At 42.0% G+C, this 13,991-nt stretch overlaps 1 protein-coding gene across 1 annotated transcript in view; it reads right to left on the reverse strand.

The window, feature by feature from the left end:
• Positions 1-13,991, reverse strand: part of LOC124276906 (charged multivesicular body protein 4c-like) — a 30,921-nt gene that overhangs the window by 4,390 nt on the left and 12,540 nt on the right. Inside the window, exons 2-5 of the mRNA XM_046712572.1 lie at positions 3,738-3,958; positions 2,597-2,774; positions 381-492; positions 1-106 (exon numbers count right to left, since the gene is read on the reverse strand). Coding sequence (XP_046568528.1) covers positions 1-106; positions 381-492; positions 2,597-2,774; positions 3,738-3,933 — 592 coding nt within the window. The 5' untranslated portion in view covers positions 3,934-3,958. The remainder of the gene's footprint in view (positions 107-380; positions 493-2,596; positions 2,775-3,737; positions 3,959-13,991) is intronic.

The following is a 13,991-nucleotide window of genomic DNA, read 5'->3' on the forward strand; positions in this document are numbered from 1 at the left end:
CTTTTACCTTGACCTTCTCGGTGGGCACAGAAGGGAACTGCATGTTACACAGTTTGTCTGTGAGCTCGTTCTGCTCCATTACCTCAAGCTCAGCCAGAAGATCATCCTGAAAAAAACCCAGAGTAGCTCTGACTGTGTGTGGGTGTGGAGTAAATGAAAAAAGTGGACGGAAGATGTATTAGTGGTGCGTAGAACCAGTACCGTACGGGTTGTGTAGGTTGAGAGTGGTGCGAGTGGGTATGTGTGTGAGTGTGTAACATGATAGGAGATTGAGCAGAGCTGCCTGGTCCAGACCTCATTATACAGAAATCAAACTTGCAAAAAATATTTTTGATCAGATAACTCCCTGCTACAAACATGTCCTACGCAGCTATACATACGTCATCAAATTCCTCGCCGCCAAGAGGCCGTGCAAGGATCCCCCCGATTTCTTCTGCATCCTCCATCATGTCCGACACCTCATCTCTCAGGTCCGCCACCTTTTCCGCTGTCCTGACCACGGCATAGGTAAATTAAATGAATCAGGTCATATTGCACTCATCACAGGTTAATGAGTGAGGGAGTATGGTTTTACGCCTGTTTTTGCAATATTCCAGCAAAATGTCGGGCAGGGATACCAGAAATAGGTTTCCCACATTGTACTGAATAATACATTGGAATGACAGGACTTTCAAATATTGTGAGGGCGGTGGGGTAGCCTAGTGGTTAAAGCGTTGGCTCGTCACGCCGAAGACCCGGGTTCGAATCCCCACATGGGTAAAATGTGTGAAGCCCATTTCTGGTGTTCCCCGCCGTGATGTTGCTGGAATATTGCTAAAAGCGGCGTAAAACCAAACTCAGTCAGTCAGTCAAATATTGTGACCCCAAGGAAATAGATACATTACGTGGGGCGATCAAGAAGTATGTAGAATCACCAAGAAAACGATACAAATGCAGTTATTTTTATGTTTTATTTTTCTACATATTATCTGTGGAGCTCAAGTAATTTGGTTTTGCTATGTTCCAGTATCACTATCCCCATTTTGTTTGACCTTTAATCTTGGTACCCTCAAAAAACGCAAAACCTACAATAAATGCATCAAAAACTTCAGGATGCAAAATATGCAAGAAATATTTGGTGTGTTTGAGATTCATAGAAGTCTCCTAGAATCACACTTAGATATTAAAATTCATAAAAAAGCAATTTGAAATTACAATCGCTTGTTAAAGAGACTCCCCCTTTTATGTTGACTGAAACAGCTTCTTTTAGAGACACTACCCATCCCCCTTTCAGACGACGTAATCAAAAGTGCATAGCTTATTCTAATGCATAGCTTATTCTAATTCACTTATGCATACATGATGCCAAGGGTTCAAACTAAATACTGAATGGTCACACAAGTGTTAGCTCACAAATATATTGTAAGCAGTGCCAGCTTGAATATCTGGACACAATGTTTTTGAAAGATGAAAATGGGGGTGTCCTTAAAAAATAGCCCCGACTAAATATAAATCAGGCAATCCAAATCTTTGACTGTTGATCATGACGGGAAGTCATCCAATACTATACTGAACATATTTTATTGGACATTATCTGAGGGCATACCATTATCCAAGAGGTACCAAACTACAAATCGTTTTTCATTTTCTGCAATTTTGTTAGAAATATTATACCCCAATGTGTTGTGATGACAAATATCTGGTTAACCACATTACCCACACATGTAAAATTTAGGATATGGCTTTGCTAACGATTCCTTCAAAATAAAATGGAAGCTTTTCAAACATTGGACACCGAGAATATAGTTAGGCTACGTACTTTTTTGATCGACCCTCGTATCTGATTTTCAGGTGAAACTAAAACCTTTTCTGGTCTCCTCCCAAGTCCTCCCACCACCAGCCTGCACAACCCTTTCCTTCCCACGACGGTGGTAGGACAATAGGCCCACAAGGACATAACACCCTCAGACAAAACACCCCTAGGCTAAATGCCCCCGTGACAAAAAGCCCTCAATGGGTAGGACAAAAGGTCCTCAATGAAGAGATGAATAGCTGATATGATATGATATGATATGATATGATATGAGATATATGATATATGAGAGATGATGAGATGATATGATATCATATCATATGACATTAAAAAGCATAATGTAACAGCCTGTAACAACTGTCAGCAGTGGGAGGAATTGCTCAGAAAACATCATGTTATCACCTGTCAACTCAAAATTAACACAGAGGGTGTTTTATCCTATGGGTGGAAATTTGTAAGGGCTTTTTGTCCTGGGGGCATTAAGCCTAGGGGTTTTTTTTTGTCCGAGGGCTTTTTATCCCAGTGGGCTTATTGTCTGCCCACCGCCCACGACCCGTTCCATAAAGCGATCGGAGCCCTTCGACTGTCGTAAGTCTATGTTAAAGTATGGGAGTGACGATCAGCAGGTTCACTTTGTGTAAAGGGACCAAGGATATTAAATGATAGTTGCGCTGCATTGTGAAAGAAAATATCTTTGCATTTGATTTCCCTGGCCTATTTTTGTGTTTCTTTCCAAAATTGACAAAAAGTGTTGCATAGCTCTATTATATTCAGTTGATACGACTTATCCAGTGTTTCACGCACATGTTGCCGAAGGTACGTTGCATCGTCTCTGACGTTAACTTCAGGCACTTCACGACTTCAGCATTCACCGAAGCCGATGTTAACGCCTCCAACTGCACCTCCAGTGACGCCGTCGTTCCGTCCACTTGTTGCAGCTGCTTCTCATATCGCTTTCGACGTCGCAGGGCCTGGAGTGCGGCTGTAACGACACATCAACGTGACACCTGTAACTCCACTTTTACTCTATCTGTAAGAACATGCACCATTTATAATAGATATGTAACACCATCCATGTTACACCTACTAGTCCTGTAACATCGTGCACATGACACCTGTAACACCACTTATATGAGATATGTAACATCGACCACGTGACACCTGTAACACCACTTATATGAGATATGTAACATCGTCCACATGACACCTGTAACACCACTTATATGAGATATGTAACATCGTCCACGTGACACCTGTAACACCACTTATATGAGATATGTAACATCAACCACGTGACACCTAATACATCATTCATGTGACACCTGTAACACCACTTATAAGTAAGTAATCTATAACATCATCTCTGCAGCATGTATAGCATCATCTATTTCAGTGGCGGTGGGGTAGCCTAGTGGTTAAAGCGTTGGCTCGTCACGCCGAAGGCCCGGGTTCGATTCCCCACATGGGCACAATGTGTTAAGCCCATTTCTTGTGTCCCCCGCCGTGATATTGCTGGAATATTGCTAAAAGCGGCGTAAAACTAAACTCAGTCAGTCAGTCTATTTCAGATGAGATTTGTGACTGTGTACATGAGACAGAAAAAGCATGAATGAGATATAACCAAACCGATCCGTGTAACACCTGTAACACCATCTGTGTCACACCTATAACGCCATAATGTGTGACACATGTAACACCATCTGTGTGACACCTGTAACGACATACTGTGTGACACCTGTAACACCATCTGTGTAACACCTGTAACACCATCTGTGAGCGACCCGTAAATCAGTTTCTTGGTGAAATTTGTTGTAAACTAAAGTAGATCAATTTCATCAGTAACACATTTCCTGCGCTCAGATGTTTAGCAGATGACATTGAAGGGATTCAATACTTACAACATTTTCCCTGCCAAAACCGAAATTTGATTCATTATTTAACTTACCTCTCTTATTCTTCACTCTGTTTTCCAATGCAATTTTCGTTTCTGAATCAACTTTGTTTTCAAGGTAATCGGTTTTTTTAGACAGAAGTTCTTGCAGATTGCGAAGGCGCTCTATCGCTTCCTCAGGGGAATTCCCGTCCTGTCGTTTCCAAAACATCAGCCTCTGTGCCACACCCATTTTACCCTGGGTAGTCATCTTGCCCGGGTGCCTTGCCGTGTGCCTGTATATATGTAGAAACAAAATACTACTGATGAGTGCGTGCCTGTTACAAGAACATAATCTCTTAAAGAATCTCTTTTGTAACTCAGACCTGTGAAGAGCCTTGTTAGAACTGGGCTCAGGAACCCATGTTTGTCATTAGAGGCGACTAACGGGATCCGCGGACAGGTTCGCCGACTTGGTTGATACATGTCATCGTATCCCAGCTGCGTAGATCGATGCTTATGCTCTTGATCACTGGATTGTCTGGTCCAACCCGATTAGTTACAGACCGCCGCCATATAGCTGGAATATTTCTGATATGAGTGCCGCGAACAAACACCAGCAAAATATATTATACGTCCGCTTCCTAAAGTTTATCGTGATTTATCGGCCTGTCAATTGGTGTTTAATACAACAGGCTGAAAACACGAGGGCTACAAATTCGATCCCCTTTCGAAATTAACCCTCGTTTGTCGTTTTGGTTTACACCATTGCAAATATACTCAGCAGCAAAAAAAACGTCATACGAATTCAAAATTAGATAGGCACTGTAATCAAATCATTACAGAAATGGATATAATAAGCGGATCAAAAACACTCTTTGTGTACCATATCTTGACACATCAATAAATAACAATTTCAAGACATTACGTGAACGTTTGCAGTCAATTCAGACTCTTGACTTCAGTATTTAGTGTGACCACCACGAGCGGCAATAACTGCAGCACAGCGTCTGTGAAAGGTGTGCACCAATCGATTGATGAAGGCCATTGGCACCTGGAACCACGCTCTGAGAAAGGCCTGGCGCAATAAATCGGCTGTGTTGGGCCTTGGTATGACATCATTCAGTCTCCTCTGAATTTCTTCCCAACGATGTTCAATTGGGTTTAAATCAGGGCTAAGGGCTGGCCACTGGATAATGTTGACACCGTTCTGCTGTAGGAAGTCCCGTGTAGCTCTAGCTGTATGGGTCCGGGCGTTATCATACTGGAAAATGTTGTTCCGGTGACGTGCGAAATGTGGTATGACGTGGGGTCTGAGAGATCGATGTAACGCACCGCTGTGATGCCGTCTCCTCTCCCTGGACCAAGGTTCTGGAACACCACAGGACCCACTCTCAGGTAGGTTCAGGCCTATATTCCACCCCATACCATGATGCTTGCACCTCCCAATGAGTCTCCTTCCATGACACATTGGTCTGAATAACGCTGGCCACGTCGTCGCCATATTCTTGTTCTGCAGTCTGCAGTTGATACGTAGTACCGACTCTCATCTGTGAACAGACCAGTTCTCCAATGCCTGTATCGCCAGTTTTGGTGTTGTAGGGCAAACTGTAGACGTTCATGCCGATGGCGAGGGGTGAGGATATGTCCACGGTAAGGTCTTCGGCAATGGAGGTTCCGCTGTTAAGACGTCGGCGTACTGTATCAGTACTGACTGGTCTTCCGTGTGATCCCACTGTCTGACGTGCTGTTTCGGATGCCTGCATGAAGGGATTCTTTACAGGCTGTCGCATAACATGGTGGTCTTGTCGTCTTGTGGTCACCCTTGGTTTGCCAGTACGGGGGCGATCATGTGTGGTGTTGGTGGCCCGGAAACGTTGCTGCAGCCTGCAGATGGTCCGAACGTTGACCTGGAAGTGATTGGCAACGGCTTGTGCAGTGTGGCCAGCTTCAAGTCTTCCTTGCGCCTGTTTCCTCTAAGCTGTCGTGTCGCCGCATCCTGCTGACGTTGTAATGTGAATGTTTCAACCAGGTTTGAGGTTGCATTTTATAGGGCTGGTCCTTGTGAACAGCACGTGCAGCAAAATGTGTTGTCAAAAATATACAATCAAAACATTAAATGAGTTTACAGTTATCCGTTTCTGCGAAGGAAAATTCATCTCACACATTATAATGGCGACTAGTGAAGATCCGATTAGAATTGATCTGTAAATAGTATCCCATGCTTGTCGTTAGAAGCGACTAATGGGATCGGGTGGTCAAGTTCGCTGACTGGGTTGATACATGTCATCTTATCGCAGTTGCGTAGATCGATGCTCATGCTGTTGATGACTGATGACAGTAGGGCTGTACACTCAATTCCAGCCCCAACTGATAGAAAAATCACCGGTGCAGATGTAGAATGTATATTGACGTGTTTCGACATGCAGAGAGTACTAAAAATAACGCTCGAAGTCACCTGACCGTCGATCCTAATGGAACTACGTAACAAGATGAGTTGAGTTGAGTTTTACGTCGCATCGCTATTATTTCAGCCATATAGTGACGAGGCTAAGTCTGAATACATAAACATTTTAGGTCCAAAGCTTAAATGAGTTGGGTTTTTTGAAAAACAACAACACATATTTACAGACAGACAGGGACAGAGTTTATTTCTAGTGAAAGGCCGTAGGCCCAAATTACATCCAAAAGGAAATTCCAGTGTAGTCAGGGGCACAATGATCATTCTAGTGTGTTTATAATAATCCTTTTAACATAAAATAGATACAAGGCAACAAGGCATGTTTTATAGTGTCTACATTAGTATTCTTGAAAAGATTTGCTAAAGAATATACAGTATATAAGGCTTTTTAACACATTTTGTAATGAACTTCTCTCTTAGTTGTGAATAGGATTCACAAATGAACAGTACATGAAATTCATCTTCAATATGGGTAAGACCTTTAGATTTACATGATGTACAAAATCTTTGATTATAATCAGTGTTGTTATAACGCCCAGTTTCTACATCTATTTTAAAATCACTACACCTAAATTGTGCTAAAACAGCTCTTAAATGTGTAGAAAGGTTAAACGATAAATAACATTCAACAGTTAACGCTGATTTAAAATACTGATAATAGTTGCATTTGGAGGAATTACTCAGGGAAGAGTACCAGGAATGTTTTAAATTATATAATAATCTTTGCTTAAATAAGCTTATAGACATCTTTACATCACCAACATCTTGGCTCAGCCAAACATGTAACATATGTTATATTTGGGATTACACTTTCTTAATAAAGTACAAATTCTAGTACTTTTTTTGAGTTGAGCCCCATCCGGGATTCGAACTCACACCCTCAGAGTCAGGCACCTAATCGCCAGCACACAAAGTCAGCCGCCTAACCTATTCAGCTACTTTGTGAAAGTCGCGGTAGCTGAATAGGTTAGGCGACTGACTTTGTGTGCTGGCGATTAGGTGCCTGACTCTGAGGGTGTGAGTTCGAATCCCGGATGGGGCTCAACTCAAAAAAAGTACTAGAATTTGTACTTTATTAAGAAAGTGTAATCCCAAATATAACATATGTTACATGTTTGGCTGAGCTAAGATGTTGGTGATGTAAAGATGTTGAACCCTTCACACAGAGATACACACAGGAGGTCATTCCCCATTCTTTTGCAACAGAAAGTCATGAGTAAACCGACTGTGGCCAATATATCGGCGTAAAATTACGTCATCACGTCTTGACTGACAAGCCAGGTACAACCGATTACTACGTAACAACAGTCAATGACGATGTTTCTCGTTTGCAAAACGCATGTTTTATTAAAGAACATATTTCACAGCTAAAGCACGAAGCTATCTTTGTTAATTATGTGTCATGGTTCTGCTAAGAGTGGCAATAACACCAAGTGACCACACATAGCGTTACATAAACATACAGAGTAGACACAGGTATAATGGTAATTTTTCGGAAATATTTTATTTAGGAATAAATTAAACTATTCTATACGTGTTTCGACATGCAGAGAGTACTAAAAATAACGCTCGAAGTCACCTGACCGTCGATCCTAATGGAACTACGTAACAAGATGAGTTGAGTTGAGTTTTACGTCGCATCGCTATTATTTCAGCCATATAGTGACGAGGCTAAGTCTGAATACATAAACATTTTAGGTCCAAAGCTTAAATGAGTTGGGTTTTTTGAAAAACAACAACACATATTTACAGACAGACAGGGACAGAGTTTATTTCTAGTGAAAGGCCGTAGGCCCAAATTACATCCAAAAGGAAATTCCAGTGTAGTCAGGGGCACAATGATCATTCTAGTGTGTTTATAATAATCCTTTTAACATAAAATAGATACAAGGCAACAAGGCATGTTTTATAGTGTCTACATTAGTATTCTTGAAAAGATTTGCTAAAGAATATACAGTATAAGGCTTTTTAACACATTTTGTAATGAACTTCTCTCTTAGTTGTGAATAGGATTCACAAATGAACAGTACATGAAATTCATCTTCAATATGGGTAAGACCTTTAGATTTACATGATGTACAAAATCTTTGATTATAATCAGTGTTGTTATAACGCCCAGTTTCTACATCTATTTTAAAATCACTACACCTAAATTGTGCTAAAACAGCTCTTAAATGTGTAGAAAGGTTAAACGATAAATAACATTCAACAGTTAACGCTGATTTAAAATACTGATAATAGTTGCATTTGGAGGAATTACTCAGGGAAGAGTACCAGGAATGTTTTAAATTATATAATAATCTTTGCTTAAATAAGCTTATAGACATCTTTACATCACCAACATCTTGGCTCAAGTTAAACATGTAACATATGTTATATTTGGGATTACACTTTCTTAATAAAAGTACAAATTCTAGTACTTTTTTGAGTTGAGCCCCATCCGGGATTCGAACTCACACCCTCAGAGTCAGGCACCTAATCGCCAGCACACAAAGTCAGCCGCCTAACCTATTCAGCTACTTTGTGAAAGTCGCGGTAGCTGAATAGGTTAGGCGACTGACTTTGTGTGCTGGCGATTAGGTGCCTGACTCTGAGGGTGTGAGTTCGAATCCCGGATGGGGCTCAACTCAAAAAAAGTACTAGAATTTGTACTTTACTAAGAAAGTGTAATCCCAAATATAACATATGTTACATTTGACCACTTTCTAAATGGCATTGTGTAATCTCAGCCAAACATATCAAAAATCAAAATTAAAAAGAAGACTTTTAACTTTTGATGCCCATGTTGTTCTACCACTATCATCTAATGACATAAGTATAAGGTAGCTTTGAAAAGGTAATCTGTCATGAGGAAGTTGTAACAATTTACACCAATATTTGATTACAAGGGTCATATAATTAAACTGCAAGGGCAATCTGCTACATTCACACAGGGCCATGGAATTACAAGATGACCTATTTATTTTAAGATACTTTTTACAAAAATCAAGCTGTACCAATTCAATACTTTTACAATATGAAGTTCCCCATATTTCTGAGCCATAGCATAATGTTGGTGTGATCAGTGCATCAAAAGTTTTGAATAAATCTGTACAGTTAATGTTTCCGAATTTCTCTTGAAAGTGTTTAACTGATAAAATTGCCTTTCTAGTCTGAGATGCTAAACACAATTGTGACCTGGACCAAACAAGTTTTGGTGTAAATATAATGCCAAGATATTTATAGAAAGATACTGTTTCTATTTGTTCCCCATTAACATACCAATTTTCATAAGATCTATTTCTGAAAACAACCACTTTTGTTTTCTTAAGGTTTACTTTCATTCCTGTTTCCTTGCAAAATAATTCAAGGGCATTTATCTTTAACATATTTATCCATTACATAACTATTTACAAACAGAAAACGTCATAGCACCAGATTTATAAACAAACAATCCGTCATTCACATTACATAGTTACAATTCATGGTACAGGGTGCCGTTGTACAAAGCTATCTTAGCGCTAAAGTGACCGTAACTCCCATGCCTTAAGGTAGTCTTAGCGCTAAGGTTGTTTTGTGAATCCCTTGCAATATGAAAGGTCCACACAGTCAAGCAGAAAATGCTTGATGTTGAACCCTTCACACAGAGATACACACAGGAGGTCATTCCCCATTCTTTTGCAACAGAAAGTCATGAGTAAACCGACTGTGGCCAATATATCGGCGTAAAATTACGTCATCACGTCTTGACTGACAAGCCAGGTACAACCGATTACTACGTAACAACAGTCAATGACGATGTTTCTCGTTTGCAAAACGCATGTTTTATTAAAGAACATATTTCACAGCTAAAGCACGAAGCTATCTTTGTTAATTATGTGTCATGGTTCTGCTAAGAGTGGCAATAACACCAAGTGACCACACATAGCGTTACATAAACATACAGAGTAGACACAGGTATAATGGTAATTTTTCGGAAATATTTTATTTAGGAATAAATTAAACTATTCTATGCCTTTACTTCATTCAGACCTCCTTATTCATGATCGTACTAAGTTTAAACTCGTTATTCATGATAATACCAGTTGGGTAGCCCAGAGGCTAAAGTGTGTTCACGTCAAGCGTGACACACAGGTCTGATTCATCATAAAAGGAACTATGTGAAGCCCATTTCTGGAAACTCCCGTCGTGATATTGCTGGAACTGTGTTAGGAGCGGCGTAAAACAATACTGGCTCACTCATGCTCATACCACAGTTAAACCTCATTTTTCATGATCATAGCAGGTTGAACATGTTTTTTCATGATTTTATTCAATAATACAGTGCCATCTGCCACTATGCATAGTGTAATAAAATACTAGTATAGTTAAAATGTGAGGACGCTTGCGAATGCCGAGTCAGTAGTAGAGGAAATGATTGTCCTGGACCAGTTCCAACAAAAGCCTCTGCAAAGCCTTATTCCCCAAATAAGGCTTTGGTCGGACCCTTAGCTCTTGCTACCATTACCCCTACTGCTTTCCCAACCTATAAAAATTTCAAGCAAAATGTCCCCGGCAGCCACAATTCCCAAAGGGAGAAATAGAAATGTATTGCGCTTCCTCCCTTGGGAATTGTGCCGGCTGCCTGACCCATCCCTCAAGTAGTACAAGGTAGGTTCGTTTTATCTATGTCCAAGTGCCGCTATGTCACGTTGGCCTCGATGAAACAGTTTAATGTGAATCGCCTATGATCTCTTTGGTGTTCGTTATAAAAGCTTGCCGGGCTTTTTGTATCCCCTGTTCTATATACTTTTTTTCTCGTCCTCGCTGATAGCAGACTTACGAGACTTGGATCGAATCTCTTGTTTCATTTTGTCATATTTTGTGAGTTCAGAGAGGATTGAACGAAACTCCTCCTCCGAGATCTTACTGTCAGTGAGTGCCGTGGAAATACGCTCACTCACCGTGTTCAGCTTTGCTTCGGCCAGAACCCTGATTTCGTCGTGTTTCAATGCTTTACGATGCAGTCTGCGGGATACAAGCTTAAGCCCCAACCCCAACACCCCTGTCACCCCAGCTGTTATTTCGAGCCCCATCACTATAGGTGCGGCCACGATGGTAGCTAACAACCCAACACCTGCCACCCCTAGGCCCATGCTGGCTGCCATAAGGGTAGTATCGGTCCCGTCCACGGCATTGAAAGCTCTATGGTACTTCTTATATAGTGCTTTCCGCTTATCGCGGTCTTGTTCTAGTTGACGTTTTACATCGCATAACTGCCTCAAGCGGAACCCGTCTACGGTTTCCAGGGTCTTCGCTACTTCATCTATGCCTGGGTACAGTCCCATCCTATAATATATATTACAAAAGATATTTTAATTGGGTTTCAGTTAACAGTCGATCAACGTACTTGAGGCTTATAAGGTGTAAATCCTCATGTAGGAAAATAGATGAGAGTTTAATAGGTAACTTTGCATCCACACGATCCCCATAGGAGGGGTTTATTGAGGAGGTTATAGAACCCGTTGAGGGGTCCGTTTGTATGATGATGGTGCAGTAACGTTCATTAACTTTCTGGGGATTCCAGTGTACTATCACCCCAGGTACAAGTTGTTGTTCTAGATTATTACTATCAACTCTAGTGATGTAGACTTCTATGATGAGGGTGGAGCCTGGTGACACAACTGGAATACCAAATAGGTTTTTGTAGCATTCATAATTTAACTCACCCCCGTGGAATGACTGTAACATATTGGGTAAAACCGGTCTTAGTATAATCTTTGTATTAGGCCCCGGAACGAAACACCCGAGTCTAGTACCACTATTCTTAATTTCAGAGATAAAACGTTGTTCCTTAAATGAGATATAAGGTGAGGTGAGGGTTATGTTGAACACCCATTTGGGTTCTTTAAAATCTGATAACGACACCCGCCTATACACGTTGTCTTTGAAGTGCAGGACGTACAAGGTGTCTTCCTCACCAGGCTGGTCGAATCCCTCCGTGTCCCCTAAGTCGTTAAGTGTAGTGTTGGGGTGAAGCCAAGACATTGCTATAATACTATTACGATATAATTTCCAACTGGTTTTCTGATAATAGTTCAGGGGTGCACTTCACCCCATGAAGTGTATGTTGTCGGGTAGGAATATCTTGGTTAGTGATATCGTGTCTTCCACGACCACGGTGACACCCCTGCAGACTGGTTTTGGAGTCGACACCCACCCGCACGTAAACGTTGCAAACGTGATACTGTTGTTGTTTCCCCCACCGGAGTTTGACCCCCTTCACGATCTCGACATCATCCCGCGATGGTTCCCCTAGGTAGACTTGGATGACCAGTGTTGAGTTCGCCGGTAGACTCTCCAGGATCCTGACCACGCCTTCGAATTCAGACACCAACTGCAATACCACGTTTTGCATGCCCGCTTTACTCGATAGCATGTGGGCTGCCATACTGGCGAGTGGGCTGATGACTACGCTACGTCTCTGAGTTGGGACGTAAGCCACGAGCAGGATTCCGTTGTTTACGACTTTGTTTAGGTGGTTGTCTTTGTTATCCGTGAACACGTAGGGGGAGCCGAGCCTAATGTTGAGAAACCAGTCGGCTTTATCGGGTAATAACACCCACTTGTCATCTTCAGTGAAGACTAGCGTATATGGCTTGTTTCGGGCGACGGTAGTGCTCTCAACATCGTCTAAGTCGAACAGTTTGCCCCCGAACGATGGGTATATCATCCAGTTATCATCACCGGTGTTGACAAGGGTGTACTTAGTGTTGACGACCGCTCCTGAGGTATCTACCATATCACTTAGATTGCTAGTACCATTGGAGGGGACTTCAACGCGTTTGTAAATGCTGTTTTTCAGTTGCAAGGCGTACAATTTACCATCTACTCCGGGGTCGTCGAATCCGCGTGTGTCCCCGAGGTCGGAGATCCCCACATTGGTGCATTTTTTCAACTTCATTCCAGGACCTTGTGCGCTGGTCATTTTATGTGCAGCGTTACGCTGAGGTATCCTATATTCACGAGATTATGATTTATATCTAACACCGATATTATCAGCTCAGGGATGTTGCCCTGGGTTAACCTCTTATACTGCCGCGGTGAAAACGACTCGGTTCTGCCGTCGTTGTATTTCTCCGTTTTCACCGGTACGGCTCTCAGTATAGTGGAAGGGTGACCCCCTTGAATGTTGTCCGTTGTGCTCACCTGACTGAGATGAATGCACAGCTCCCGGTACGGTACTAGGTCGGGTAACTTCGTGCCTGTGGCGGTAGTCGTTGGTTTTATCTCGTCAGGCTGTATACCGAGTGTCCTCGCCAGTGGTCGACCGAGCCTCAAGGAGTTTCTTCCGTTGTTGATTAACACCACTGTACCGTTTGAGTCGTTCATCTTGAGTTCGGCTCCCAGGGGTTTGAAGACCTCGTCGCTTAGAGAGCACACGCTGTAGTAACCGTCAATTATCTTGTTGCTAGCGCCACCTACGAACAGTTTATTGTTGCTAGCGTTGATGTTAGTCCATCGTGGTAGGTAGGTGATATCGCACAGTGCGACTTCGAGTTGACCCGACGTGTTATCGATCGCGTGCGTCAGCTGAACGGCCTCGCCGCTCGTTATTCCTGGAAGTGTTATGTACATGTTAGAGTATATAAACTCATTATATAATAGTTTTAAAATGTACTCCCCTGGAGTGTTTTACCCTAAACTGGACGTAGATTTCCCCCACATGAAGATCGTGGTCGCTGATGGGTTGTATTTCAACACCCAGTTCATAGATGTGTTCGGTCAGTATAAGTTTTCGGTGACTAACGCTAAGGTAGTTCACGCTTGGTTCAACAACCCGATGCAGTTCTGGCAGAATCAACTCAACTTCGCCGTGTGGTGCGCTACAACGGGGTGTGGTGTGGCAT

Source organism: Haliotis rubra, unplaced genomic scaffold (assembly GCF_003918875.1).
Source record: "Haliotis rubra isolate DU_JTF1 unplaced genomic scaffold, ASM391887v1 Scf215, whole genome shotgun sequence".
In the NCBI taxonomy this organism is placed as follows: Eukaryota; Metazoa; Mollusca; class Gastropoda; order Lepetellida; family Haliotidae; genus Haliotis; species Haliotis rubra.